Below are 27,234 nucleotides of genomic sequence, written 5' to 3' on the forward strand. Positions count from 1 at the left end.
TAGGAACTCTTTTCAGGGGCGAAGGAACTCATTCGGACGAGCAGGCACCGGTTCCACAGAGTCTGGGTGTTCCCACGCCCTTCGACAGATCAAATCCAAGAGCTCATCGAAGGGCGGAGACACCCAGGAGGTGGAGGGCTGAGCCCGAAGGCCTTCAGGAACACCGACTCATCAGCAGAGGGAGGTTTGGACTGCCAGCCGCCTCGTTGTTTTAGGGCTTCAAGGATGTCTGCAAAGGAGACATCATCCGAGGACGACTTAGGGACCCTCTGCATCATAGAGATCAGTGTCGGATGTTAGAGACTCATCAGGAGTCAACGTGCTTCCTCTTGCACGATCTTTTCCTGGGGGTTCTTCCAAGAGGCTTCAGAAGGACCTCCAGGAGGGGAGAAACCCCAGCGGGGTAACCTGAGGCCCCGGGGCTCTGCTGTCTAAGGACAGGGGACTGCCAACCCACCCAGTTTCCGTATGCAGGGAAGGAGCTGGGGAAACCGTGGAGGTAGCCAAGGAAGATTTGGCTAATGCACTCCTCATAGCCCTGAAGGCGGGACCACCAGAATCCTGGGAGGGTCCCACCTCCGTGGCCACGACAGTGGACGGCACTCCCGCCGACGACCAAGAGGGAGACTTGGGACCGAAAGCATCAATCGAAGCCTCCCCAGGGCGAAGGAAGAAGTCCGTGTACTGAACTCCGACCCAAGAGCCGGAGTTGGAGCAAGGGTCGGGCCCGACCCTAACACCTCCACAGGTTCCACCAGCACCGGCTCCAACGGTGCCGAAGCTGCTGGAGGAGGAACCACAGTAGGGGAGTGGACCATCGGCTCCGAAGCCGAATGGGCTGGAGCCGAAACTAGCTTTTGGAACACCGGAGACTGGAAGAGTCGAAGGAGCACCCTGTCGATGTCCAAATCAGACATCTTGGATGATCTAGAGGATACCGATCGGGCCCAAACCGATTTCTCCATCGGCTCCGAAGGGCTCGGGGACCGGCTCTGAAAGGACTCAACAACTATCGGCTCCGAGGAAGATCTCAAGGAAATTTCCCTCGGTGCCAATAAGGACTTCGGCTCCGAGGGGGAAGAGTCTGAGCCGGTAACCCTTATCGGCTCCAATATCAGTGGAGCCGATGAGGGTGACCCGCCTCTCGATGCCCCAGACCTCGGCTCCGAAACCAGAGGAGTCGAGGCTGGAGGCACCGAGGCAGACCGTTCCGACCTCGGCTCCGAGGTCCGTGGAGCCGATGGAGAAGTCTGCTTAGATTTTTTAGTGGTCGGTTCCGACTGACTGGTCGGAGCCAACGCTTTCTTCTTTTTAGAAGGAGACGGAGAGGAAGATAAAGCCTCCTCGAAGGAAGGCTTGATTAATCCCTTGAGGATTAATTTGTTCTTCCTCTCCTGGAGGACTCTTGATGAGAAAGCGTGGCACACACTACACGATTCTTGTAGGTGCTTGGCACCTAAGCAATAGACGCACGAGGAGTGGTCGTCCGTTATGGACATTTTAAAACCACACCTCGTGCACTTCTTAAACCCGGAGGGTTTGTGTTCTTTAGACATAACTGTTTTACCACAGAACCTATCTAAGTGAAAAATACTAAACTTAGTCAAAGGTAAAGTTAAATTCAACAAATATATTTATTTATTTATTTATTTTTTTTTTTAAGCACTAAACAGTTAAACAGACAGAGAAAGAGAGAAAGAGAGTCAAGACCCTCTAACTTAAACGGGTACTTGACCCAAGAAAGAGACACTAGTAGCAAAGCAACAGGGGAAGGCCCCTCTAACTAAAACGGGAAACCTTCCCTGACTAAACAAATCACGAATTTCTCAACAGAAATTAACCAATCACACTTATATAACAACAATAGCTGTTAAAACAGCTTTTGGGTTCAAAGTAAGGAAATTTTGTGACCGGAAAAAGCCTAAATAACTAGTACTTAGCCCAGCCAAGTTGAGACCACGTCTAAGCTTGTTAGCGGCAAACGAGATCTGGGGGGTTAGTGGTGGTGCATCCTGGGATAAAGATAGCTCAGCCAATAAGAGGCCTCGCTCTATAGCATAAGCGTGCCGAGTCGGAGCCGAGGGATCGGCTCCGAACCCATCAGTGCAGAATGTAGGCGAGATAGGATCACATAACATCTAATTTATGAGCTGCACTTTCGCTGAAGATGCTGTAGTAAGTAAGACATGTAGGGAGCAACTCTACTGCTTGCAGGATATGGGGTGCTTTCTTCCCACTTCACTCCAGGCAACAGTTTTGTCACTGCAGGCATAATTTGCATACATGTATAGGATTTGAGACATTACTGCAGGGTGCAGTACACAATCATTGTTATCTGTTAGGATTTATAAGAAGGACAAGTTGCACCTGTGAGGATAGACAATGTGCCCCAGTCCATCACTGACATCTGCAATCCGCTACTGTTCTGCATAGTCTTTAATCCCAGCCCTCTGTGTTGATGATCCTTCTAATCACAGGCCCCTGTGGAGATGGTCCTTCTAACCCCATCCCCCTGAAGGGAAGGTCCTTCTAATCCCAGCCCCCTGAAGAGAATGTCCTTCTAATCCAAACCCCCTGAAGAGATGGTCCTTCTAATCCAAACCCCCTGAAGAGATGGTCCTTCTGACCCCCCCCCCCAAGGAGATGATCTTTCTAATTTGGGAAGAATATTCCAGGATGAGTTACTGGAATAACTGATGCATATATTTACTGAAAGATATCTGTACCCAGCGGTCGGTTTTGGCTGAGAAACACAAAAAAAGTACAGAAATATTATTTTATCTTGTTCAAATATCTGTTTCTTCCTTTCAGTATAAATACCATATCTGAGTCTCCAAAGAAAATAGCAGTAACTTTTGTGGAAACTAAACTGTGTTCTTTATGTATCAGACAGCTGTCTGGATAAAGTGCCTGATGTAAAATAAGTAAGTAAGTAAAATATCTGCAACTACTTAAGAGACAGTTATAAGAAGTGGGTGAAATTAGAGCAGAATGTCAGCTTCACTGGTTATTTAAACAGTTTTGCCAGCATTCATGCATGCTCCACGGAACATAGTGGCATAAAGGGTCTACTTCATCCTGTCGAAGGCCGACAATATCGAAGCTGATATTGTCGGCAGCAAAATGTCGAAAGCGAAAGTCATCGCGAGTGTAAACAGAAATCTCCGTAAGGGAAGATTTCCGTTTACTGCAATGTAGTGCAATCTCGGAGTTGGTATATTTAAGTAGCGGAGGGTGTGGGGGGTGCAGGGAGGCTTGCCCCTGCATAGAACAATTTGTGTTGTGTTTGGGTGTTTTTTTTTTTTTTTGTATGTGTTCGATGTTCGGGGGTTTCAACATTTTCATGTCGATTATTACGCTGTCGACAGTTTGAGTTTCAACAGCGTAATATAAACGCGGCATAAGCAGCAATTTCATTTCAGTTCCTATCATTCCATACATATTTGTAAAATTTCTTAATGACAGGCTTTGTAAACATTTTACTAAGCCACTTACCAAATAAATTTACTGTTATCTGTTGAAAATATTACTGTTGGAAATAGCATGAGATGTGTCGATATACTTTAATGGATGCATAATTGACCTTGCCTGATGATGCTTCCATTTAAGTCTGATGACACATTGTCATCCAGTCCCTACTCTGATGTTACTAAGGGTAATGCTCACTGGAAAACTGCCTGATGACACATTGTCATCCTATCCCTACTCTGATGTCACTAAGGGTAATGCTCACTAGAAAACTGACATCATCATAGCAAAAGTGTTGCTTACAAGGAATCTTAATAAAACCAAACGGAGTGCAGTAAACCAAAAACAAGAAACCAAAAGCGTAAATTCGCTCAATTTAATGAAAAATTAAGCATTTAATTACTTAATAATTATTGGTTATACATTTAATATTATTTTATATTTAATTTTATTAATTATAAATTATATGTAAAATTATGTTTATTTAAGGAAATGTATACTAATATAATTTATTTATTTTTTCACACTTTTATATATAATATCTTAACAGATTTATGTATTTATTATATAAAGTATTTTATACATTGTAGTTGAGCATTTTAATGCAAAGACGAAAAGTGATACGAATATATTGTAGTATATATACATAATTTTATAAGTAAGTTTTAAAGTAATTAATAGGTTTATGAAACTACATCAAAGTGAATGGTTGATTTAAACCATTGAAAATAAAATTTTTTTGAATGAAACTTGCAACGATATTGTGAGCACTGTACTTCCATTTTTATGGAAATGTACAGTAGAAAAATATATGGAGTAATGTTGAAATGGTTGATTTATACATATACTTATTCATTTATTTTTATTTATATTTACATACATTTATTTTATTTATTATGGCTATTTATTTACCATTATTCAGTGACATAATTGGTGCGCAGTTTACCGTTGAATGGACTAAATGAGTCAATCCGTGAAAGTTCAGGTTTTTCAAAAATGGGCTTATGAAATAGACAATACATATTTATTTAAAAAAAAAAACATTTTAAAAAAACTACTATTGTTTTATTTGATGAACTTGGGTATCCGAGTTGTTCTGTTTGCGCAAATGGGGAATTACAATGTTATATGTATAAATGATAGAAATATTTGTTGATCAAATACTTTATTATCATATAAATGAGTATCAGGTTTTGAGTCTGGGCGGATATAAAATGTTTGGTTTAACAGTATATTTATTGTTTAATGGAAATTATATTTATAAGATATGTGTTGTTTTTTAACTTTATTTTGAATCTATTTGTTATTGCTTACATCACGAGTAGATACTATTTAATCTACAGGAAGTGATGCAACAACTGTTTGAAAAAGTTTGGCAGGCGCCAAACGAAAGCGCTTATTTTGATTGTGGTGAATTTTAAATTATATTTGGTATTAAACTTCTTTCGGTCTAGTCCGTTGTTTGCTGGTTTTTGGATCGTTTTGTTGCTGCTCTTACTGTTTTTAATTTGTTTTGTATGTAATATTGTGGAGCTTTTCTCCCCGGGCCTCCACTGAAAATGGGCTCATCCTAGGCCCAGTGGACTTTCCCAGTCCACAAATGCAATAAATAACTCTCCACAGTCATTTCTTCAGATGTGATGCCATTTTTATGGCCTCTACTTGTGTAGTCGTTCCTGGAGTTTACTTTTCCTCCATTATTTAAAGCTGACTTATGTCACTGTGTCTCAAACAATTCATAGATGTGAAGAAATTTTGAAATCCTTTCCAGATTTTCTCTACAACTGAGGTCGAACTAACACTTCAGTACTTTTTATCCTGTGTCTTGTTCTGAGACTCTTGTGTAGGAAGTCTTATCTATAAGTTTTTGGTTTCAGAAATCTTGCCTTCATCACGATGTTTTAAAAATACTTGTTTGTTTTCTTTTATTTTATTCCATCTGTTTACCTTGTACTTTTCAAACATGACCCAGGCCAAAAGGAGCTACAGAAAAAAAGCATAAATATACATAAAAATATGAACTTTGCATGGAGTAAACAAGTATATAAGGCTAAACACATCACCTCCTAGACTTATCTATTTCCCATGACCTGAACCTTTAAACTGATTTTTCAGTGTTAGGATATACAGTAAACTCTTGGTTAACCCGCACCCATGGGGATTGGTAGATGCTGGATAACTGTAGTTTCTGGTTGCTTGAGAGTTACTATTAAAAATAGGCCTGATTAATAGTGAACACTATATGTTTTGTTTGGTTTTGACTTGTTCTTAGGTTGGGGAGAGAGGAAATTTATTTCTGTCTTGCTTTTTAAAACTCTAAAAATGTATGGTATGTTTCTGCACGGTGGGTGGAACAAAGTGTAACAAAAATTTTACTGTATTTCTTCCATCTTTTTTTCTGGTTACTTGAGTTCCGGTTAACCGAGAGTTTACTGTACATTGCTGCAGTTGATGTGTCAAGTTCCACTTTCACAATGCATTTTACACTTGTTTACAGTTCTACATTTGTGGTGTTTTTTAATACAAAACTTCATAAACTTCTTATTAAACCATTCCCCAAATAAATGTATTTAGTACTGCGTCTTTACTTTAGGATAATATATGTTTCGTCAGTTGACGTTAACTGGGAACCTTCGTACATGTGCAGTGGTATGCTCATTAAAGTTTACAGATGTAACACACATTTTTCCTACATAGATGCCACTAAGGTTACATTTTACTGTTTTTCCTCAGTGATGTCTTGTGTGTGGAAATCTTATTTTTAAAAAGTGTTTTTCTTGTTTTACTACAACAAGAAAATGCTTCCTAATGGAAAAGGTGCTGTTCGGCAGTTTTTGTACCACATGCCTTGATAATAAGGTAAGATTAGAAAACACTGGAAAATAACTTTAAGGTTAAGTTTAAGATGAAACTATCCATATGTAGGTATGTAAATAGAAACAGATTTGTCTTTAGTACTAAACAGGAATATTTGATTGTCTGCTGGTGTTTATCTATATTTGGTGGAGTATATGAACCGATGAGAACAGGATCAGATGTACATTTTTATTGCTACAGTACATGAACTTTGGAAAATAGTATTTATTAATTTTATCACTAATGAATGGTAATATCCTCAATTACCTTGGTACTAAGACTAAAATATATATTTCAGCTGCTAGAATCTGTACTGATTATCATAAATTATTGCAATAGATCTGTATTTCCAACTTTTTATCTTCTACTATTTTATTTTATGATTTCAACTACATTTTCAGCTGTAAAAGGATTGCAATTTGTGTGGTACAAGTTTTGTATAGTATTTCTATAAAATTACTGTAAAACATTGTGGTACAAAATGTTACTTCAAAATGTTTGTACAGCTTTGTGCCTTGGTACCGGGATTGTGGCTGAAAAAGTCCACCTACCCAATCAACAAAGCAGAAATAAATACACGTATAATATTATGCATCAACAAAAACTAAAATAATAGCCATTCAGGAAGTTGATAAAAGAGTAACATTGAGAAACACACTGTCAGACAGTTTCAGAGTAATGGAGGAATGAAACATTTGTTCATTCAGTTATTTATCCCAAAACATGTAAGCTTCTAGGAATCTTGTGTGTGTTCTTTAAGCATTTCTTTAAGATGTTCACATTCTTAATACTTGCATGTGGACTGTTTCAGCTAGCTGATTTCAACTTTATAAAATCTCTGTCCCTTCCCCCAATGTCAGTTTAAATGTGAGATATGCCTAAAGGTAAGTACTCCTTGGTCAGAAGCACACAGCCAACTGATGAGGGTTCACTTTTTCATCATTTCAAATAGAGAGGCCATGTTTCAGGTGCAGTAGCTTAAATATGAGTGTATTTAGTGGTAAGCTGTCTCTGGCAGTGACAGGTAGCCATTTTGCACTTTGCAGGGTTAAATAGTCGTGTTCCCTAGAATATGATAAGGATATAAACCTGTGGAGTTTAACAGCTGTTTGCAGCAGTTGCATATTGCCTGATAAATGCTGACATACAGAACCTTTCATTCTGTGGAAGGACTAAGATCACCTGCATTTCTCTGCTCCCCTGTACAATTAAATAGATTTTTCTTCCTTTCATTTGTGCAGTTTGAGCAGAAGCATTCATTTTGTAAAAGCTTGCTTTTCTGTCCTTTCATAATAACAAATATACAAATAATGTATGCATCACACTTGATGTGTAGCTGTCCCTAGCCATTTCTGTCACCTTGTTTGAGAACAGTAGTGTGTTCAGAAAACTGAGATTTTATTGAAGGTTGTGTCGGTGAAGATAGGTGAAGGCTGCCAGCCTAGCCAGATAGAATTATCTCAACAATTCTGTCATCTGTAAATATTAATGTAAACCACAGGCTTGTTGTCTTAAATGGTAAAAATAGTGTTACATGTGGAAATGAAAAAATGTAACAGTGCACTCTACTGACCAAGTAAAGCATGTTGTGACCCTTTGATGTAAACACAGCTCCAGCCAGTCTAGATGAAGGAATTCTTGCTATTGTTTTAAAGCCAGAGTTAATGGCCAGAATTTGCATGCATAAATGTCCTTTATTGCTCTGGATTCTGCCCAGAGGTGAAGAATGTAAATGTAGTTTCTCTTAGCCTAGGAACCCGGGAAAGTGGGAAGAATGATGTAATGTGAACCAGGAATGGGATTTTAAAAACAGAATCAAAGAGCATCAAGCATTTTTGTCTTGACTATCCAACTTACCAGCACTGTCTTGCTCTATATGTAAGTTTATCTTAGACTTGTGTTTTCTCTTAGAAATAGCTAGAAACTAGAAAGATTAGACTGTGTTTTTCTGCGATGTCAGAACTGTACTACTGAATTATTTTAAGTATTTCTCTGTGATCTATGAACTCTTGACTAGCACTGTGTAGTAAAAAGTATTGTCTTGTGTTTTGACTATTTATTAAATATTTTTAAACTCTTTCAACTGTGGCTGCTTTTGTAGAGATAATTTAAGCTCTTTAGCGTACTTGCATGCCTTTGGTAAAATTGTACAAAGCCACTTCAATAGCTTTAGCCCTATAGCCCTAGCTGTACTACCAATTGAATAATAATATTACACAGTAATAACTGGACCCCCTTTAATGGCTTTTGAGTAGCTGATAAATATTAGTGGGTGGCAGCAGCTGGTACTACCGTATCGTCTGGGGAAAAAGGGGCACAGCTGGAGAACCTGTGCCAGCCTTCCCCAGGAGTGTTTGTGTGGTTGTATAAACTTTTAAAGTGTGTGTGTGTGTGTGTGTCAGCTACTTGGGCAGGGACATGAAGCACTGGTTGGACAGAGAGGGTACTGGAGGTTTTGGCTTGCCCACTAGGCTGAGATCTGGACCCTATAGCTGTGCCAGTGAGGAGTTTTATTGGGGACCTGGACAGCAAGGGAGCAACCAGCCCCGGACTGTGATCTGTGTGTGCTCTTAAGGGAAATTGCACTTTACTGTGTATATTTTTTATCCTTTCCTCCTATATGAGACACCTCTCACTGGTGTTGCTGGGCCAGGGCATGGGCGTCACAGTGTCCATCATTACTGCTCTTAGAGAATTATTACAGAGTTTTCACTTAATTGGTTTTACGTGGATAAGTAAACTGCCTGTTGCACACCAATGTCATCCAGGACACAGGCAACTGTAGGGTTAACAGTATGACTGGACAGAGCAGGTAGTTAACCAACATGTTCATTCACAATTAGAGCTTAAATATTTCTCTTAACACAGCTCACAGTTCAGTTCTGCTGCTGGTCTTTTGGGATGTTCACAGCCTCCAAAACAAAATACACTGTACCAGAAAGCATGGCTGTGTTAAGTAGTTCTTCATCTTTGCCACAAGATGGTACTGCGAACCTGACAGTCACAGCAAGCTGTTATCTTGTTATTTGCACATGGCAGAAAATGTGATGAACAAAGAAATACAGGAAAGTAGCACTACACTGAATCTTGTTTTGCACTATTTTGTGAGTTAAGATGTCAGATACTAGTGTGTGTTATCCAAACCAAAAGGTCACGCAGGCAAACCATTCAGTAAAAACTGCAAGAAAAAAATCAAGGCAGGCTAGAGTTTTCATTGTGTGATGATACCTTAAACCACCTGTAATGGAGCCCATGGGATGTATGCAAATGACCCCTTAAGGACATCAAATGTTTCAGCTGTATGGCTTCTGAATGCCCATGACTTTTTACATTTTAAGTCTTTATGGATACATTCAGGCCAATAAAGCCAAACCCCACTGGCTGTGGAATTGCATGTTTTAGCCTTTTTATTGACACCATTAGCACACCATAACTGGATTGTTTAGCTATACGTTAGAAATACAGGCTTTCTAAAGCCAGCTGATGCTTTAGAATGTATTCAGTAGCCTTGTAGATGGAACACACTATGTCCTTAAGGACTCATTTGCATGGATCCCATGGGCCTTCATTACAGGGGGTTTAAGGTATTGTCATACGATGAAAACTCTGGCTTGGTTCTGTTTTCTTAGTTTTTACTAAATGGCTTGTCTGTTTGACCTTTTTACCCTGTGGTTTGGAAGTTAGTTGGGATATTTTGCAGGCACCTTATTGTTTATGGGCATCAGCTGTGTTTAAAAGCCCTGTGTTTCTAAAGTATAACCAGAAAATTTACTTATGCTGTGTTGATGACATCAATTAAAAGTCAGGACATGCATGTCCACAGCTAACTAGCTTTAATGGCCTGAGTGTATCCATAAAGACTTAAAATGTAAAATGTTGTGGACATTCTAAAGTTGTGTAGCTGAAACACTTGTTCTTAAGGGGGCATTTGCATAAATCCCATGGGCCTCCATTACAGGAAGTTTAAGGTACCCACACAGTAAATATTCTATAGTAGAGTGGGGGGGGGTCTTTGTGTGTATATACTATTTTGTATGCTCCAGGCATGCTACTATCTTTGACAATAACTCAGAAGCTAGGCCAGCTGCCTGCTGAAAGCTGTCATGGTCCATTGCCCAACTGCCTGCTTTTGCCTTGGTACATTCATATTTGTCACAGTTTCCTGTTCCCATTTTTTTTAATGTAATGGCTTACATTGTAACCTTGCAGCAATAAGGTTCTATCCTGACCTGTTTACAATCTAAGATTTCCTGTGTTCTCCCTGTGTCTGTGCGGCGTTATTCTAGATTTCCTGTGTTCTACCCATGTTTGTGACTGTATTCTGGATTTCCTGTGTTCTCCCTGTGTCTGTGCGGCATTATTCTAGATTTCCTGTGTTCTACCCATGTTTGTGACTGTATTCTAGATTTCCTGTGTTCTCCCCATGTCTGTGTGGCATTCTCGTTTCTCTGGTTTTCCTGACACCTACTAAAGACTGGGTCAGTTCATCTGAAGATCTGAATAACAAATGGCTAAATGGAAACTGAGGAGAGTTTCCTATTATTAGCAGGGATTTTTCAAAGAGCTGTTCATGTTTTATTTTCCCGGAAAGTTTTGTCCCCGAATCATAGTATTCTAACACCAGGCAAGAATACATCCCTTCCAGCAGTCAATGATGGTCAGGAATACTACAAGACCCAGTTTGTGTTTTTTGTTGTTGATTACCTGACATCATACCAATTAAATGGCCTTGATCTGTAAGTCTCTCCTAAAGCCTGTGAATTCTTGAAAAATAGTAGTGAATTACAATCAACCGATAATCACAATCATTACTATTAAGGAATTATTTTACTTCAAAAAATGTATATTGATTTAAGTCCTCATACATTACATGTAAATATTTCCATTGCTTGCATCTGATTCTAAAGGTAATATATTTAGAAGTATGCTGTGTTCCTGGTATTTTTCCATTGAAAGTTTGCTGCCCAAAGGATAAAATAACAGCAATTTACAGTCTATTTCTGCCCAAGGGCAGTAGGTCAGTCTCAGTAGCTCACCAGATAACACATTTGCCTTTGCTACAGAAGGCTTGTGGGTTCTGTCCCCACACCAGGTAGTTTAATTTTTCCAATACTGACACTGCAGGGTAGCATAATGTTTGTGCTGCTGCACTCCTGAGTATGCCATCCATTGGATGGGATGTTAAACCAAAGACCCATCTGCCTGAGTTGGTGGAAGCTCAGACAGATGTAAAAGATCCCACTGCATTTATTGAAAAGAGTTGTGCATGCTTTGTCAACATTACATTAATTTTATGTCATATAAAAATTCTTTAAATCATTAATTTTACACACATTTTTGTTACATTCATACTTAGAATTATTTAAAAGTTAACTTAAATGGTTCTTTTTCTTTCATAATTTTTGCTTTACATTTCCCCTCTATGTCCCCACCCTTTCTGCCACAGCCATTTTCTTATTCAGTTAATACATTATCTTCTTCCAGTTTTTGCTATATAACAAATTCTCACATCTTTTTCCACCATGCCCATATTGTCACTAGCAGTACTTTATCCCATTTCTCAATATCACATTTCTTTACTTTGTTAGACTTCCAATATAATATCAGTCATATTTATACATTTAAATCCTTACCATCTATATTAATTTTTTAAACTTTTCCCAAAATTCTTTTTACATTTGCAATCCAAAGAACCAATTTTTTTTGTTTCTTCTTCACTGCAGTCAACACATTTTCTTTCCATCACCTTATACTTCATATTCTGTTTTACTGATGACAGTTATCTGCTTCATAAACATTTTCAAACATTTTCTTCTGTCTTTTATTCCCATTTTTCGTATTCTTTAATTCCTTCCATTGATACGCCTTACTTTTAATTTCCAAAGTTTCATTTTTGTCATATTCTTTTTCTTCCATCCTTTCCCTTTTTTCTGCTCTTTCCCCCAACCCTTTTCATGTAGCATGTTACCCATCATTTCTTTTTCTGTGAGGCAAACACTTTTATCATTACAATACCAGCCCCCCAGAGATAGTTACTGGGCTAGCAGTCCACGTGGGCCATTTTCCCTTTCAGTCAGGTCACTGTTAATTTTGTACATTTCTGTCCCCTTCTCCTATCACATCTCACCCCCCTTCCTAGTGCTACTATTAGTACATCTACAATTGTTATTTCTTCGTTTCTTACAAGAATTCTTGTTCCAGAGCATGCCTCATTTCCTATCAACCAAGTAAGCCCCCACATACTGCCTGTGGGGTTTTCCTTTTTTAGTCTTTGTTGCATCTGGTAACTAACAAGCAAAAAAAATCCATTTTTATTTTGCACACCATTCAATCACCACTAAACCTCTTCTATTGTTTCTAATGCTATTCTTGTTTAATGCTAACATTCGTAATCGTCCTTTTGTAAGTGTTTAACTCCACATCTTATTTTCTTTTACTTTTCCCAAGTCTCCCACCAATTGATTTTTCGCTATCCTGTTTTTTCTGTCTTCATTTCTCCTTCATCCTCTTCACTTTCTAAAAATGCTAATCTGTTCTCTTCCTATATTTTAATAATATTATTTTGAACTGTTAATTCTTCTCTAGCTCTGCCTTTTCATTCTTATATAATCTTATACACATTTTCTACAAAAGGGCTTACATTTTTTGCTGTATATCCACTTTCTCCACATTGCCCACACATTAATTTGTTAGTGTCTTGTACTAAATGATTGTCATCCCCACAGGAATAACATGCTTTACGTTGGCTCCAGTACCTATCAAATCTTTTCTTACCATGCATTACTGTTGTTTGAAATATGTTAGATTTTACCACCCTTAACATCCAATGTTACCTACACCTCCCAATCCCTAGTCTATGCATTTCTTTCATTCATATAGTTCTTTCATTCATATAGTTTTAACTTTATTTTTAACTCATGCTTATCCATATCTGAAGTCATTTATTTTGGTTTTTTTAGTTGTATTCTTAAGCTCTGAAGTAGTTTTCTATTGTACTTCGTTCACTTTATTGTATTTCAGTTTTTTTCAGTCTGAGTCATAAATCTTACCAGCAGGTTAAAGCTTTCAAATGTCTCTTTACAAAAAGATTCAACTCTGAAATGAATGAATGCTCTTGTGTGTTAATGTTATGGCATGCCTGTTCGCATGCTATCACTTGTACTTTTTATTCTTAGCACTGGGCATCTATGTGGCTGTTGAGGTACTGCAAATCTTTGTCTTTCCTCAGTTCCTTCAATTCTTCCTTGCTTTGCTGCATCTGTATAAATTCTTTCTTGTAAAAGAAAAAAATGTTAGAGAAGTAAACTCTTTAAAATGGTTACTCCACCAGCCAAGAATACCTGCAGTATTTCCCCTTCATCAGCTGTTGGTTTTGTTTCTGACCTCTCTTGTTTCGTCCTTCTGTAATACTCTCTCGACCATGTCACTCCATTGTGCTTCCACTCCTTCCTTTTGTATTGCCTGGTTCATAAATGTACCAGCACTTGTTTCTCCAGTCCTCTGATTTCCAACTCTGCAACAGTTATTTCAGCTCCTTCTCCTTTCTTCAGTAAGTTTTCTTATGCTCCTCTCTCCAGCTCTACTGCAATCTCCTCCATCTTGGAATTCCTGGAACTGCAGTCGCAGCCGTCTGGCACCACCAGGGAGTGCTTCAGTTCCTCTCCTCAAAAGAGTAGTGGAAGTTCCTTTGTGCCAGGGCCAAATTTCTCCTGGTCACTATGAATGCCACCCCGTATCTCCCCTGAGGAGAGGCCATCAGCCTAGTGGGACTAAACCAGTCAACAAAGTGTAAATAAATAAATAAATTTTATCTTCCAATGTTTAGCTTGTTTATTTGAGTATACTCAAGAGTGTAAGCTAGAAAGAGACACAGTTCAGGTATAAGCTAGAAAGAAATATTAGCTATCTGATAAGCAGCACAGAGAAAAATGAAAAAGAAGACTTAAGTTCACTGTAGTGTGATACATTTCCTTGTACACTGGTCATTGCCCAGTTCTAATCTGTGAAGTCAGTGCAAAGTGTGTGTGTGTGTGTGTGTGTGTGTGTGTGTGTGTATATATATATATATATATATATATATATATATATATATATATACACACACACATATATGTATAAAATCATACAGTAAGGAGTGCCCTCTGTGTGGAGTCTGCATGTCCTCCCCGCGGTTTGGTGAGCGTTTGAAAGACATGCGTAAATGGGCATGCCTTCGTTGAAGGTTGAACGTCGAGCTGGCACCTCGGCATTCGTCAAAATCTACTGCCAATCATCAGAGGACCGAAGTTCCACTGTGGTGACCCCTAACCAGGAAAAGCCGAAAGACAACAAGACAATAAAGGTCTCTGATACAGGTCAGTATTGAAAACTAGAAGAGAGTGAAAATGCATAAAAGAACTGGAGGGATCCGAACAGTACACAAAATGGAACAGGTTAGCTGTGATTGAGAGGGATGTTTTTATGTAATTTTTATGGATTGGTGTTTATGTACTGCAATTTGGTAAGTGGGATGGTCAGTTGACCCTTTTCAGCCATAGTCTGAGTTTCAAGTAGCAATTAATAAGACAAAATAGCAGCAGAAAGAAAGTAGCAAATTGCAACAATCATTTTTAGACAGTTATGACTAGGTGACAGATGTTGGCAGGAAAACTGTACACATGAAATTAATAAAGAATAATATAACAGTCATCATTAAAAAAGGTCTATATACATTATTAACAATACTTGTAAGTATATGATTTCTATTCACTAGTTCATATTTGCAATGTTTACATCTAAGGTATTCAATGAAGGTTTCTTTCTGTACACTTACAAGCGGTTGGGTCATGTTGTCAGTTATTGATATCTACAGGTATGGAGCCTAATGTATTCCCATGATATGGGTTAAGCGCATTGCAGCAAAGAATCTCGGTCTCATCTCTCTGATTCAGTTCATACAGCAACAACTTTGTCTAGTGTCTTACCTTCCCCTCTAACCACACAGTTTTAACCTCATACCAGTCCCAAGACTTCCAGACTTGAACCCTGGCATCAGCTGATTGACGGGATTTAATGTTTTAGTACTCTTATAATTTAAATGAGGTCACAGTTCTCTACTGGAAAAGAGCAGTTTGCTGTCTATTGTTGGGGAATGGGCACCTCAGGTGGAGGAGTTTAAGTATGTTGGAGTCTTGTTCACGAGTGAAGGTTGAGAAGAGAGGTAATCGACCAGTTAAGTGGCGTAACAGCAGGAGGACTGCTGGCCTTTCACCAGTCCATAGTAGAAAGCAGGACCTGAGTGATTTGATGGAGCCCTCAATTTTCTGGTCGGTCCGTCCCCACCCTCACCTATGGTAATGTGATTTGGGAAGTCACTGAGGGGATGAAACAGCAGGTGCAAGCAACTCTGTCCCTACCCTCACCTATGGTAATGTGTTTTGGGAAGTGACAGAGAGGCTGAAACAGGTGCAAGTAGACAAAATTAAGTTTGTTTGAAGGGTTCCTTGGGTTACTCAGTACAGCCACTGCTACATCAATTTAAAATGGTTAAGGTGGTTTTGACAGTTTGTGGAATGCCCCCCCCCCCTGTGTATCAAGCATAGCCCATTGGAGTTGGCCCAAAGTGAATCCAGGAAACAGTAGCGATATCATGTACCTCAGCTTGCCTGGGAATGCATGTGTATCCGACATTATAAAATGATGAGATGAAGACTGTTGTTAGGAAGAGCAGGTGCGGACTGCACATGGATTGGGTATCCTGCATGATAAGATGGAGGCTGTTAGGAAGGGCAGGTGTGGACTACACATATTGTCCTGCCAAATTTGCTGCCACCATGAGAGCATCTAGACTCCTCTTGGTTCTGCTTTTGTTCACAGCCGGACTGACTGTGTCCGTCTCTCAGATCTGTAGACTATCACCAACCACTAAATATGCAGCTCTCCTTCCTTATCCTGCAAATGCAAACTCATTGTGTCTGTATTTATAGCTGTACACTGCTTATCATCTCTAATGTGTATATGGCTGTATATGTAAATGCAATCTGTTCATTATTGTATATTGTATGACAAGAATCAAATTGTATCACCTTCTGTCTTGATTGTATTACCCATTGTATGATTCTAAATTTTGTAATGTTTTTGTAACTCTAATGGAACTTGTCGCTGTGGGCCTCCACTGAAAATGGGCCTGAGTGCCTGGTCAGACCATCCTCGTAAACAACAAAAAAAAAAAAACAATAAATAAATAAATGTCCCTTCACCATGAGAAACAGTTTAGAAAAGCGATTGATGGGATACACTGGTACATACCAAAATTGTCATTTACTTCCAATTTTGTAACCAAGTAAATGCACTGATTCATTAACCTTTTCAGGCCTGACCCAGCTACAAGGCAGACAGCAATAGAATGATTAGCATTACTAAGTTCAAATGAGGTACAAAAATGAATAGCTTTATACATAAAATGCAGTCACAGGGTATGTGTAGCCACAAAGCTGCCACTGTAATGTACAGACAACGAAGTCCGATGTAAAAATGGAAGAGATGAATAAGAGACAGAGAAGGATGCGAAAGGGGAGAGAAGGAAGGAGGGGACACAAGTTATAACAACTTTGCTTTCTCATTTGGTTTGACTTGTTAGCTTTAAAAATGTCGTATCCAACTTTGTGGCCTGAGTTATGGCTGAAAAGAGTCCATGAACGTGAAAGTATGTGTTATGACTTCTGTGGTGGGTAATTCTCTCCATTAACCTGATAGTTTTTATCTAGAGCAGGCTGGAAGCTCAGACTTTCACTGCGTAATAGCTTGTTTCATTTTCCATCACATGATGTACACACAGTAGACTGCAGTTAGCCCGAGTATAAAAGTCATTATAGATGCAAATGTCTGTGAAATATAAAGCAGTAAATATACTTAACTAGACTGTGTCATACTCTGTATATATGTGTGTGTGTGCATATATCTATATGCGTGTGTGTGTGTATATATATATATATATATATATATATATATAATTTCAAGATCAAGCTAATGAAATGTTTTAAATATATTGTGTACTACAGACATCCAAATGGCTTCTATATGTAAAGTATTTCTTTTACACAGATGTCTTTGTAGTGAGGTAGAAACTATATTGTAGCATGTCGCACTACAGTAATTGTTGGGAGAGGGAGTATATAAGCAACGGAGTGAAGGGTATTTAATATTTTAGAGGGTGGGATATAATTCTAAATAACTCTGGGCACATAACGTACTTGACAAAACCATGGCTAATGTAGTGTGGATCTGTTCTTAAATCTCTTCAGGGCATACTGTTTGATTACAGTGCAAATATAATATGTTAGAGAAGGATTGCTTTGTTCCATGTGGAGAGGGATGTATTGTTCTTCTGACAGAAGTCGTGCACCAGTCTTTCTTATGCATTGGAAGTAGTATGTTGCCCCTACGTGTGAAATGGACTTTTTCATCCATGTTTTATTCCTTATAGGAAGCCAGCCTAGCAAAGAAAGAAGCAGGGCGGATGGCCACCCTGGCAGAAGCAGAAAAGGCCCGGTGCTCTGACCTGGCAACACAGCTGAAGCAGTTAACTGCACAAAGAGAAGATGACCGTTTGCTGATGGAAAAACTCAGAACATCTCAGACCGAGAAGGACAGGTGAGTACTGTAACAGGAAGTATGCAAACAAAAGGGTTTTAAGTTTAAGCAACACTTGGAGAATTTGTATTCCATCTGTGATCATTCCTAAAAAGTTGTATTTTTAGAATATCATGCACAGCTAGCATACTGACCTGATTCAAAGAAAAATGTCACAAAATGTGTCTTTATTAATCTGAATAAGTGCTCTTACCTCTATAGGTGATATACCCAAAGGTGGCGATATAGTATTATCCCAAATGTGATACCTATTGAGTTCTTGTTCCTTCTTACAACTTATTTGTACTAGAAACTTCTTTCTCCTCATATCCATTTTCTTTTATTTTAACTCTCCTCTCGCAGTCTGTGCATATGACTTCTTCACCTCTTTTCTTTTTTTCCTCCACTTCTTGGATTCTGTCCATAATCTTTCCCCATGACACTTTTTCTTTGCTTTCAGGTTCCCTTTGGTTAAGTCATTAAGATGCACATGCCACAACCCTCCCAATTGAACGGTTGTAATAATACATCCCTGCTGTAACTCAATCTGTTTTGAAAAAAATTCTGAATCTTGTAAAGGTTCAGCAACATTCACATCATCTCCTCCTTTGCCTCTCCCTTCTTGTTCACTTTAAACATCTGCTTCGCTAATCCACACACTGCTTCTCCCTTTTTGTTCACTTTTAACATCTGCTTCGCTAATCCACACACTGCCTCTCCCTTTTTGTTCACTTTAAACATCTGCTTCGCTAATCCACACACTACTTCTTTCACTGTTTGTTTTTGTGAAAGCTCAGCTTCCTTCACACTTAAAATTAAATCATCCGATTCTTGCTCAACTTAAATCATCTGATACTCGCCCAGCTTCTCTGTTGGCAACCCCCTCCTACTTTGAACACTCTCCATACTCCTTCCTGCTTCTCCAAGATGCCTTTGCACCCAGACAAGTAGGAAGTGTCAAAACAAACAATATCCCTGCTCAAAAATAGTAGGGGTCCTTTATTTAAACAATCATAGCTATTTAATTCCTGCTTATTTACACACACACACACACACATATATAATATATATATATATATATGTATATCTACATATACAAGTTCACTTCAGAATTTTGAAATCCTAAAACTTTAAATTTCATATAGTCGAGACCATAAGATAGAAGTTTTAGGACTTCGAAATTCTGAACGGAGATCTGCATACAGCGTGAAACAGATTTCCCTTTTCCTTGCTGTAGTTTGATCTCGGAGTTTGTATAAGTAGCGGGGGTGCAGGGGTCTTGTCCCCCCTGCATAAACATTGAGAAAGCTTACTTATTTACTTCGGAATGTTGAGATTCCGAAACTTCGATTATATGGTCTCGACCATATGAAATTCGAAGTTTCGGAAATTCAACATTCAGAAGTGAATCCATATATGTATGTGTATATATATGTATATATATATATATATATATATATATATATATATGTGTGTGTGTGTGTGTGTGTGTGTGTGTGTGTGAAGAATGCGTGTTCCTCACAAAGTGGATCAAAAGGCTGTTCAGGAGAAATTAACTTTGGAGAAACAGTACAGCCTTGCAGATGTATGTGCTGTGCAGAAGGAACTAGCTATTGACAAATAGCAAAGGCACATCAATTTACATATCTCATACAGGAATGTGATTAGCCTTTCAGTGTGAGCTGCATAGTTCTGGTCTGACAGTGCTCAAAGGGGTTTATATTACTTCACTGAACGCTTAATTGAGCAAATCACTGTTCATCTAACCCAATTCAGTGAAAGCTCAATTATGCAAATTATAGTTTCAGAAAAAATAGTGGGCCAACTACTGACGGTAAAAAAACACAACAAAAATGTAAAATTCTACCTAGTGGGGGGCTTCCCTCCCCCACATTCCCCTAACTAAATATAACAACTACAAGATCTCACTATAGTGGGGAAAAGAGCAAATTCCTGATGATGGGCAACCATGTTCTTTCCCTAGGAAACTTTTCGCTGAAACGATCATTAGCTTAATTGAGCTTTCACTGAATTGGGTTCGATGAATAGCGATTTGCTCAATTAAGCATTCAGTGAAGTGATAAAGACTCGATCAAAGCACAGGAGCTTGAGAAACTTGCATGATGGGATCTTCTCTGAGTGTCACTATGAGAAAGCCTGGCTTGGGGAATCTGGATTTATTGACCTCACGCACATTTTTGTGAGCATGGACCATATATACTGCTTATGAAACTGGAAGTGCTTGGTTACAGCAATAACTTTATTCTAGTTCAGCAATTATTTGTCCCACAAGACTTTTACACTTGTGAGGTGGTAATCAAACTGAGCAGGCATGTTCTTTTCAATACTACCACAGGACTTGGTTCCTGGACCCATACTAAAGTCTCTGTATCTGCAAATAACATCATTAGCATCATACACCCCTCAATGATTATTGTTTATATCAGTGATATAATCTTGTAAAGAGCAGGATTATCCACAGCCCATGTCCAGAAAGACGTACAAAACGATTTCTGATGCAGCTGGCTCACAGCTAACTGGCTTAAACCGAACACCATAAAACGTTTAGTTTCAACCACAAGTTAGCAAAACATAAGCCTCTGATCTAATTAACTCAGATAAATATCAGATTACTGTGGTTACACAGTAGCAAATACCTTGGGCTTATCCTAAACCTCAGCCTGTCCTGTAAAACCCACACTGACATGATAATGAATAAGGTGGGTAGGCAGTTGAAAATGTCTTACTTAGTAATACCCTGCCACCTTCCCCTCTCATACTCAACATATCCTTACATTCAAAGTATTCATCCCTTTTCTCCAGAATGGACTACTAATTATTACTTTAAATTCCTCTAAAAACATGCATACAATTCGTATCATAGTAGCCGGCGTCTGTTGCTTCTTTCGTCTGTCCCCACCTGTGAGTACCATTGCAGTTCACCCGAAAAAAAACTAAATTGCTGACAGAGTCTGCTGTACCTTGCTGCTTTCTACATTCATCTTTAAACTAGGCTATTAAAAACACCATCCCACTTTGAAAAACAAACTAATACTAAAATTCACAGGTTTAGCCTCTATTCTTAGGAAGGCAACAGCATGCCATTTCAGAAACCTCAATTCATTCATTCTTGATACTTGTGAAAGAAGGATCTGCTCTTCCCCCACAACACCTTTGTAATGGGTGCTAACCCTAACACTACCTATTCCTCAACCCTAACCCAACCACTTACCCTCCTAAAAACCTTCCTGAAACCCTGCTAGACACACTGACAGAAAAACATTTACAAACGCACACAAGCACTATGTTTATCCCTAATTGTGACCCTGACCCTAATCCTAAGTACACAAACACGCACCAAAAACATATATCTACCCTTCAATCACCCCAGACACTAACCCTAATACGCATGCACAAACAGTCCCACCCCTCCAACCCCACTTACCTGTCTGGACACCATCGACATTTCCACCCCTCAGCTATCCATACTGTTGACATTAAAGCAAACCCCCCTGCATTTGTTATTTGTTGAAATGGCATTCAGCAAAAAAGAAGGGGAATCATGTATGTGTGTGTGTGTGTGTGTGTGTGTGTGTGTGTGTGTGTGTGTGTGTGTGTGTGTGTGTGTATATATATATATATATATATATATATATATATATATATATATATGGGATCCATATGGATCACCGAACAGCAACATAACCAAAACAAATTTGGCCGGGCATACTTGCACAAAAGTGCTTTTCACCGAAAGGCACTTTTGCATAAGTATGCCTGTTGTGGAGATCGCACTAAAATGGGGATAAGGGATAATTCTCTTTTCCCCACTGTAGTGTGACCTCTGAGTGAGAATATTTAAGTAGGGGGGGGTGTGGGGGTGCAGGGGGGCTTGCCCCCTGCAAAAATGCAAAAGTAATGTTTTTTTTTTTAAACACACTTTAACGAAAGCACTTTATATATATATATATATATATATATATATATATATATATATATATATATATATATATATATATACAAACATACATACACACACACACACACACACACACACACACACACACACACACACACACACACACACATTATCCATATATGGATCTACGACCATTGAACAAAAGTTCAATAGTCCAAATCCACAATCACCGAACACACTTTAACGAAAGCGCTTTCACCGAAAAAAGCGCTTTCGTTAAAGTGTGTTTAAAAAAAACGTTACTTTTACGTTTTTGCAGGGGGGCAAGCCCCACTGCACCCCCCTACTTAAATATCCTCACTCAGAGGTCGCACTACAGTGGGGAAAAGGGAATTATCCCTTATCTCCACTGTAGTCCGATCTCCACAACAGGCATACTTATGCGAAAGTGCCTTTCGGTGAAAAGCACTTTTGTGCAAGTATGCCTGGCCGAATCTGTTTCGGTTATGTTGCCGTTCAGTGATCCCTACGGATCCCATATATAGATAGATAGATATAGGTATACTTGTATGTGTGGGTGTATATGCTCAGCTGACTGCTTGTTTCAGTGAAGCAGTGACCAGATACTTTGTTGTACTGCATAACTGTTTCACTTAAATGTGTTTTCAGATGGACAACATGATTTATTGAGGATTAAAATTTTCTTCTTTTGCCTACTGTTGTGCTACTTCAAATCATTGGACACTGTAAAAACAGGACAAGAGTCAAACTTGGTCCCCCCCCCCCCCCCCCCAAAAAAAGGACTCATATTAAAGCCTGTCCCTGTAGTTTCACTGGATTAGAATTTGATACACTGTATTCCTTGAGCCAGTTTTCAAAGTAGAACAGTTCTATGAATCAGCATAGACACTCATGTATAAGGTGGCCAGTAAATGGGCTAATATAAAGTGTAGCTGGGCTAGACATTTCTGAAGTTAAATGCAGAAAAAGTTGTAATACAAGGTAAATAAACAGAATGATTCACTGAAGGTGTTCTGCTGTACCAGGACTGTTATTGTAAAGTAGCATAGTAGGGCATTAGAGATGATTACAATGTAGCATAGTAGGTCATCAGAGATGATTACAGTGTAGCATAGTAGGTCATTAGAGATGATTACAGTGACTCTCTACTGATTTGTTTAATCCTGGGGCTTATCTCTACCTGCAGTGTCATCTGTTCCTGGCTCAGTAACCAGGTCTCTTAGACTGCCATTGTCAGCTTCTTTGTATAGAGAGATGGCTCTCTGGCAGTACCCCTGATGAGTGCAGTTTGAAAAGTGGCAGTGAAGCTAGAGAATTGTGCTGATGAGTGGTGGCAGGGAGTGGCAGCTGCCAGCTTGCCCATTATAGAGAAGGAGAAGTTGATAAAGGTCTGTAAGTGCCGGTAATACATCACTGCAGGACATGGGTATGTATGTAGGACTGTGATGTGCAGCTCTGTCAAGAAATTGTTACTGATGTAGTCTTGGATACATGCACACAAGGACCAACATCTACAGCAGTAAGACAGTGTTGCCAGTTACAATTTACTGGTGTAAGTAAGGCTACAGGGGTGTGGTTAGGGGACCTAAGTGAAAAAATCCTCCTCCTGAAGTATTGAAGAGGACATCACACCAGGACCCTAACCCATGTTCACCCACCATCCTTCCCCCTACAAGGAGTGACCCTGGCCTTGGAGGGATACTGACTAAGAGACACAGACGTTCGTGGGAACATGACTGTTGGTCAGACTGTTGATGAGGTTGAGTAAAAGTACATAATTTATTGAACTTTCATGTCTGTTTTATAATTTCATAATGCCAATACATGCAAAATGGTGCTGTTTGAGGTTTCTTTTTAGGGGGATAAACTCTTGGCTAGGCTTGTAAGAGCCCCATGGCCATTAGCCTAGTAACCACCTATGTATTTACAGATCTGCAGATTGTAACAGAAATACTGTGAGTTTTGCTCAGCCATGTGGTTAGGTACTGTGCATTCATAGAAGTTTTTACATTTTGTGTCTTCTATAGAATAATAGACCAGCTGACTCTGGATTTACAGAACAAGGATACCCTGATAAATCAACTCTCGCTGGACAAGCAGTGTTTGGAAAATGGTCAGATCAGGGTTCGAGAGCTTGAAGACACCTTGCTGCAGAAGGAGAAAGAGGCTGAGGTAATGTTTTTTTTCCTCCATGACCAAGAGTTTACTCTGTAGGAGTTTCTAGACGTGGTCAGTGTGATCTACCTTAACTGGGTCTTTGCTTGAGCTGGCTACTCTGGACTGGGAACTTTGTCATAGTATAGGACTGCATGCATTGCATAAGATGGGTTTGCCATGAACAAACCTAATTAGTTAAATGAAAACTTCTCTAATCAGTATGACACGGCATGCTACAAAGGGATAGGGTGGGCATCTTTGTCTAAATTCTAAAACATTTGTTAGGTTACTGTATTTTCTTATATAACGATTTACAAAAACATAACAGAATAATCAAATAGAAAAGCAAGATTTAGCTGATAAATGCTTGTGTATATACAGTATTTACAAAAACATTGTTCAAATAGTAGTAGTAATGACTGGTAACATTACTGCAACGTTTGGAACACTGGGTAAAAGATAATAGTTAACTACTAACTCAAATGTTTATGTTGAAAAGAGATGCATATTTCTCCATTTTTAAAGTGCCTAAGAAGTTTAGTTCTAACTTCTGGACCGAAGGGCTGAACTAATGCTTAGAAATGAAAAATGCAAATTTTCATGTAGTTAAAAAAATCTACATATCTCTGAAGGGTTAGAAATCTGCTAGCTTATGAGTACAGTTTATAGCAGTATGCTGAGTTAAGTAACTTTATTTAAAGGACAGTTGTGGGGAGGTTGAGTTGTTCGAGGGTTTACTAGATTACAGTCAGAAAAAGGAAAAAAATCATTTGTTAAATAGAGAGCTAATATGCAAGTGAAAGACAGATACAGCAATTTTCATGAAATGGAGAGAAAGTTTAAATCCATGTGTGCAGTTAGAGGACTTTAACACGCTCTTCATATAGATCATGTTTGCAGTAGTTCAGATTACTGGACATTCTGCTGCAGAAGGCATGGATTCTCTTTTCCCTTTAAACTGGCTGGATGCCCACCCTTCAAATATGTCACCTTACTCAGCATTTTCCATATTTTCTGTATTATTGCTTTCCCAGGTTAATATACCACATTTGTTTTGCAATTCCACCTTTATAATGTCCCCACTCTATTCCATCATTTTGTTTTCTCCGGCATATTTAACAATAACATAGTACCTTCCAGAATACTCTGTCTACGAAAAAGCATTTCCATCCTCCATATTTTCCTGATCATGCCCATTTGTTTTCAGCTTTCCTAAATTCATTTCACAATCAAATTAAAAATAATCCAAGCTGCTATCTTTTTTTTAAATAGATGTGCTTACAGTTGTTTATTGTGTCCATTTTCCCCACATTTTCCTATATTTTTCAGTGTTTTTGTACCAGATGACCATAATGGCCACAAAGGTACCTACTTTTGCTTGAGCTGCCTACCATAATGTGCCCCTGCAGTGATAAACATTTATCACATTTTCGAGATGCACAAGATTATCTTACACAAACACGTTTCCACAAACTTCCCATCCCTCAGTCCCTTTCCCATTCTCAATTTTTCCATCTTTCACAATGCTGCTCCAGATATAACCACAAATGTCTTCACTGTCTAAAACATCCATTCTGAGTTGCACCTATATGTGTTTTAATAAAACTGTCCAAAATATCATAATGTCGATGGCTTATTTTATTCTATTTGTTAAACTCTGAAACAAATTTAGCAGCAATGTTTCGACTTGGAAAAGTCACATCCACAAAAACCTTGGTAACCAACAGAATTATTAATTTCATATAATCTGCTGTGAAACTTAAAGGTTTAGTAATATAACCCCAAAGCATCAGTTTATTGGATGGTTACTTTTTACTGTAGATTGCCTGACCAGTTCTCTCACCCACTGCACGTCTGCAGGCTAGTGGGATATGTCTTCAGCAGTTTTACTGATTCTGACAACCACTGTGGCATAAGAATAAACATGCACTTTTTCTAAAATGTACTATCCTGCTGCATTTTGTTATACTGGATTTCCTCCATCCCTGTGGGGTCAGCTGGTCATCATTGTGCTTAAAAGGTAATTCAGGATTACCTCTGGACTCATTTACTGGCTTCACTTATAAAGCTCCATTTCATTTTCCCCTCTACCCCTCTATCGCTTTATTTCTTGCCTTTTCACTGAATTTGTCTGACACAGCTAACACAGTGAACAATACAGCATTGGAAAAGCCAACTTCTCTGAGCTCTGTTATTTGAACTCGATCTTTTTCAAACCTCAGAACTTCTCTTTTCTTCACCTCAATAATCATCTTTTGAAAGAATAAGTGGTCAAGATCCCCCTCTGGAAAGTCGGGAAATTGTCTCAATGCCCTGACCAAGTTTTCAGAAATCAGTAATGCACAGTCCTAGTGTGAATAAGCCAACAAAATAAAAAAGTTAATAAGTATAGTACATCAGTTAAAGCAGCTGACAGGTGATGGGCCACAGAGGTCATTCCTGGTGTCAGCCATATTTAATGTTTGATCTCTGACCTCACATGATGCATGAAAAACTGGATCAATCTGTGGACAATGTTATATTTGGGAACATCTGAATGGACTTTCAAGCCTGAAGTACGACCTAAAGAGACTGCACTCATTTATTTTACATTTGTTTACTGGGAAAGTCCAGCTGGACATGTGTCCTTTTTCAGTGGAGGCCCAGGGAGAAAATCTCCATGTAGTAAAGAACATAGTAGAGTATATCATTATCACTAAAGAGTTGGAAATTATATACACAATTGTACATATGCTATATTGAGAGAATTTCTAAGTACTTTCATAGTACTGATAACTTAACAGTGATGCTATTTAGAATTCAAGAAACATGAAGTTTGACATTAGTGGTAATACTTATAACTATTGACAATGAATTATGAGCAGTCACTTAGGAGGTTATAGAAGTGGTCCTATATAGTTAAGCAAGGAGGGTTAGAAGGAGAGTTAAAAAGCAGAGTGGGACAGGGGAGTAGACTATCCTAGGGAGGTACAGGAACAGAGCCAGGAATTTGCAAGGTTTTTTTAGGAGCTTTTTAAAGTGTTTTGTTGAGGGAGTGGTCACTAGTGAGTTTGGTAGGTGGTTCCAAAGCTTGAAAGTATAGTTGGAGAAAAGGGATTCACCTGCTACGTTTTGAGCTTTAGTGACTTGCAGGAAGAGTTTATTGTTAGAGCAAAGAAATCTTGAAGCAGAGTAGGGTAGAATGATGTCTTTGAGGGCTGGTG

The 27,234-nt window shown here is 38.8% G+C and overlaps 1 protein-coding gene and 1 long non-coding RNA gene across 3 annotated transcripts in view; one reads left to right on the forward strand and one right to left on the reverse strand.

Annotated features, from left to right (window-relative positions):
- Nucleotides 1–27,234, forward strand: part of LOC122813133 (phosphodiesterase 4D interacting protein) — a 1,898,306-nt gene that overhangs the window by 900,249 nt on the left and 970,823 nt on the right. For both annotated transcript variants that reach the window (XM_044085281.1, XM_044085280.1), the window contains exons 7-8: nucleotides 17,789–17,955; nucleotides 23,902–24,046. In XM_044085281.1, the coding sequence (XP_043941216.1) occupies nucleotides 17,789–17,955; nucleotides 23,902–24,046 (312 nt within the window). The remainder of the gene's footprint in view (nucleotides 1–17,788; nucleotides 17,956–23,901; nucleotides 24,047–27,234) is intronic.
- Nucleotides 1–27,234, reverse strand: part of LOC122813134 — a 218,752-nt gene that overhangs the window by 108,047 nt on the left and 83,471 nt on the right. The window lies entirely within an intron of this gene.

The sequence above is a fragment of the Protopterus annectens genome, chromosome 10.part0, assembly GCF_019279795.1.
Source record: "Protopterus annectens isolate FY-2018-M chromosome 10.part0, PAN1.0, whole genome shotgun sequence".
Classification (NCBI taxonomy): domain Eukaryota; kingdom Metazoa; phylum Chordata; order Ceratodontiformes; family Protopteridae; genus Protopterus; species Protopterus annectens.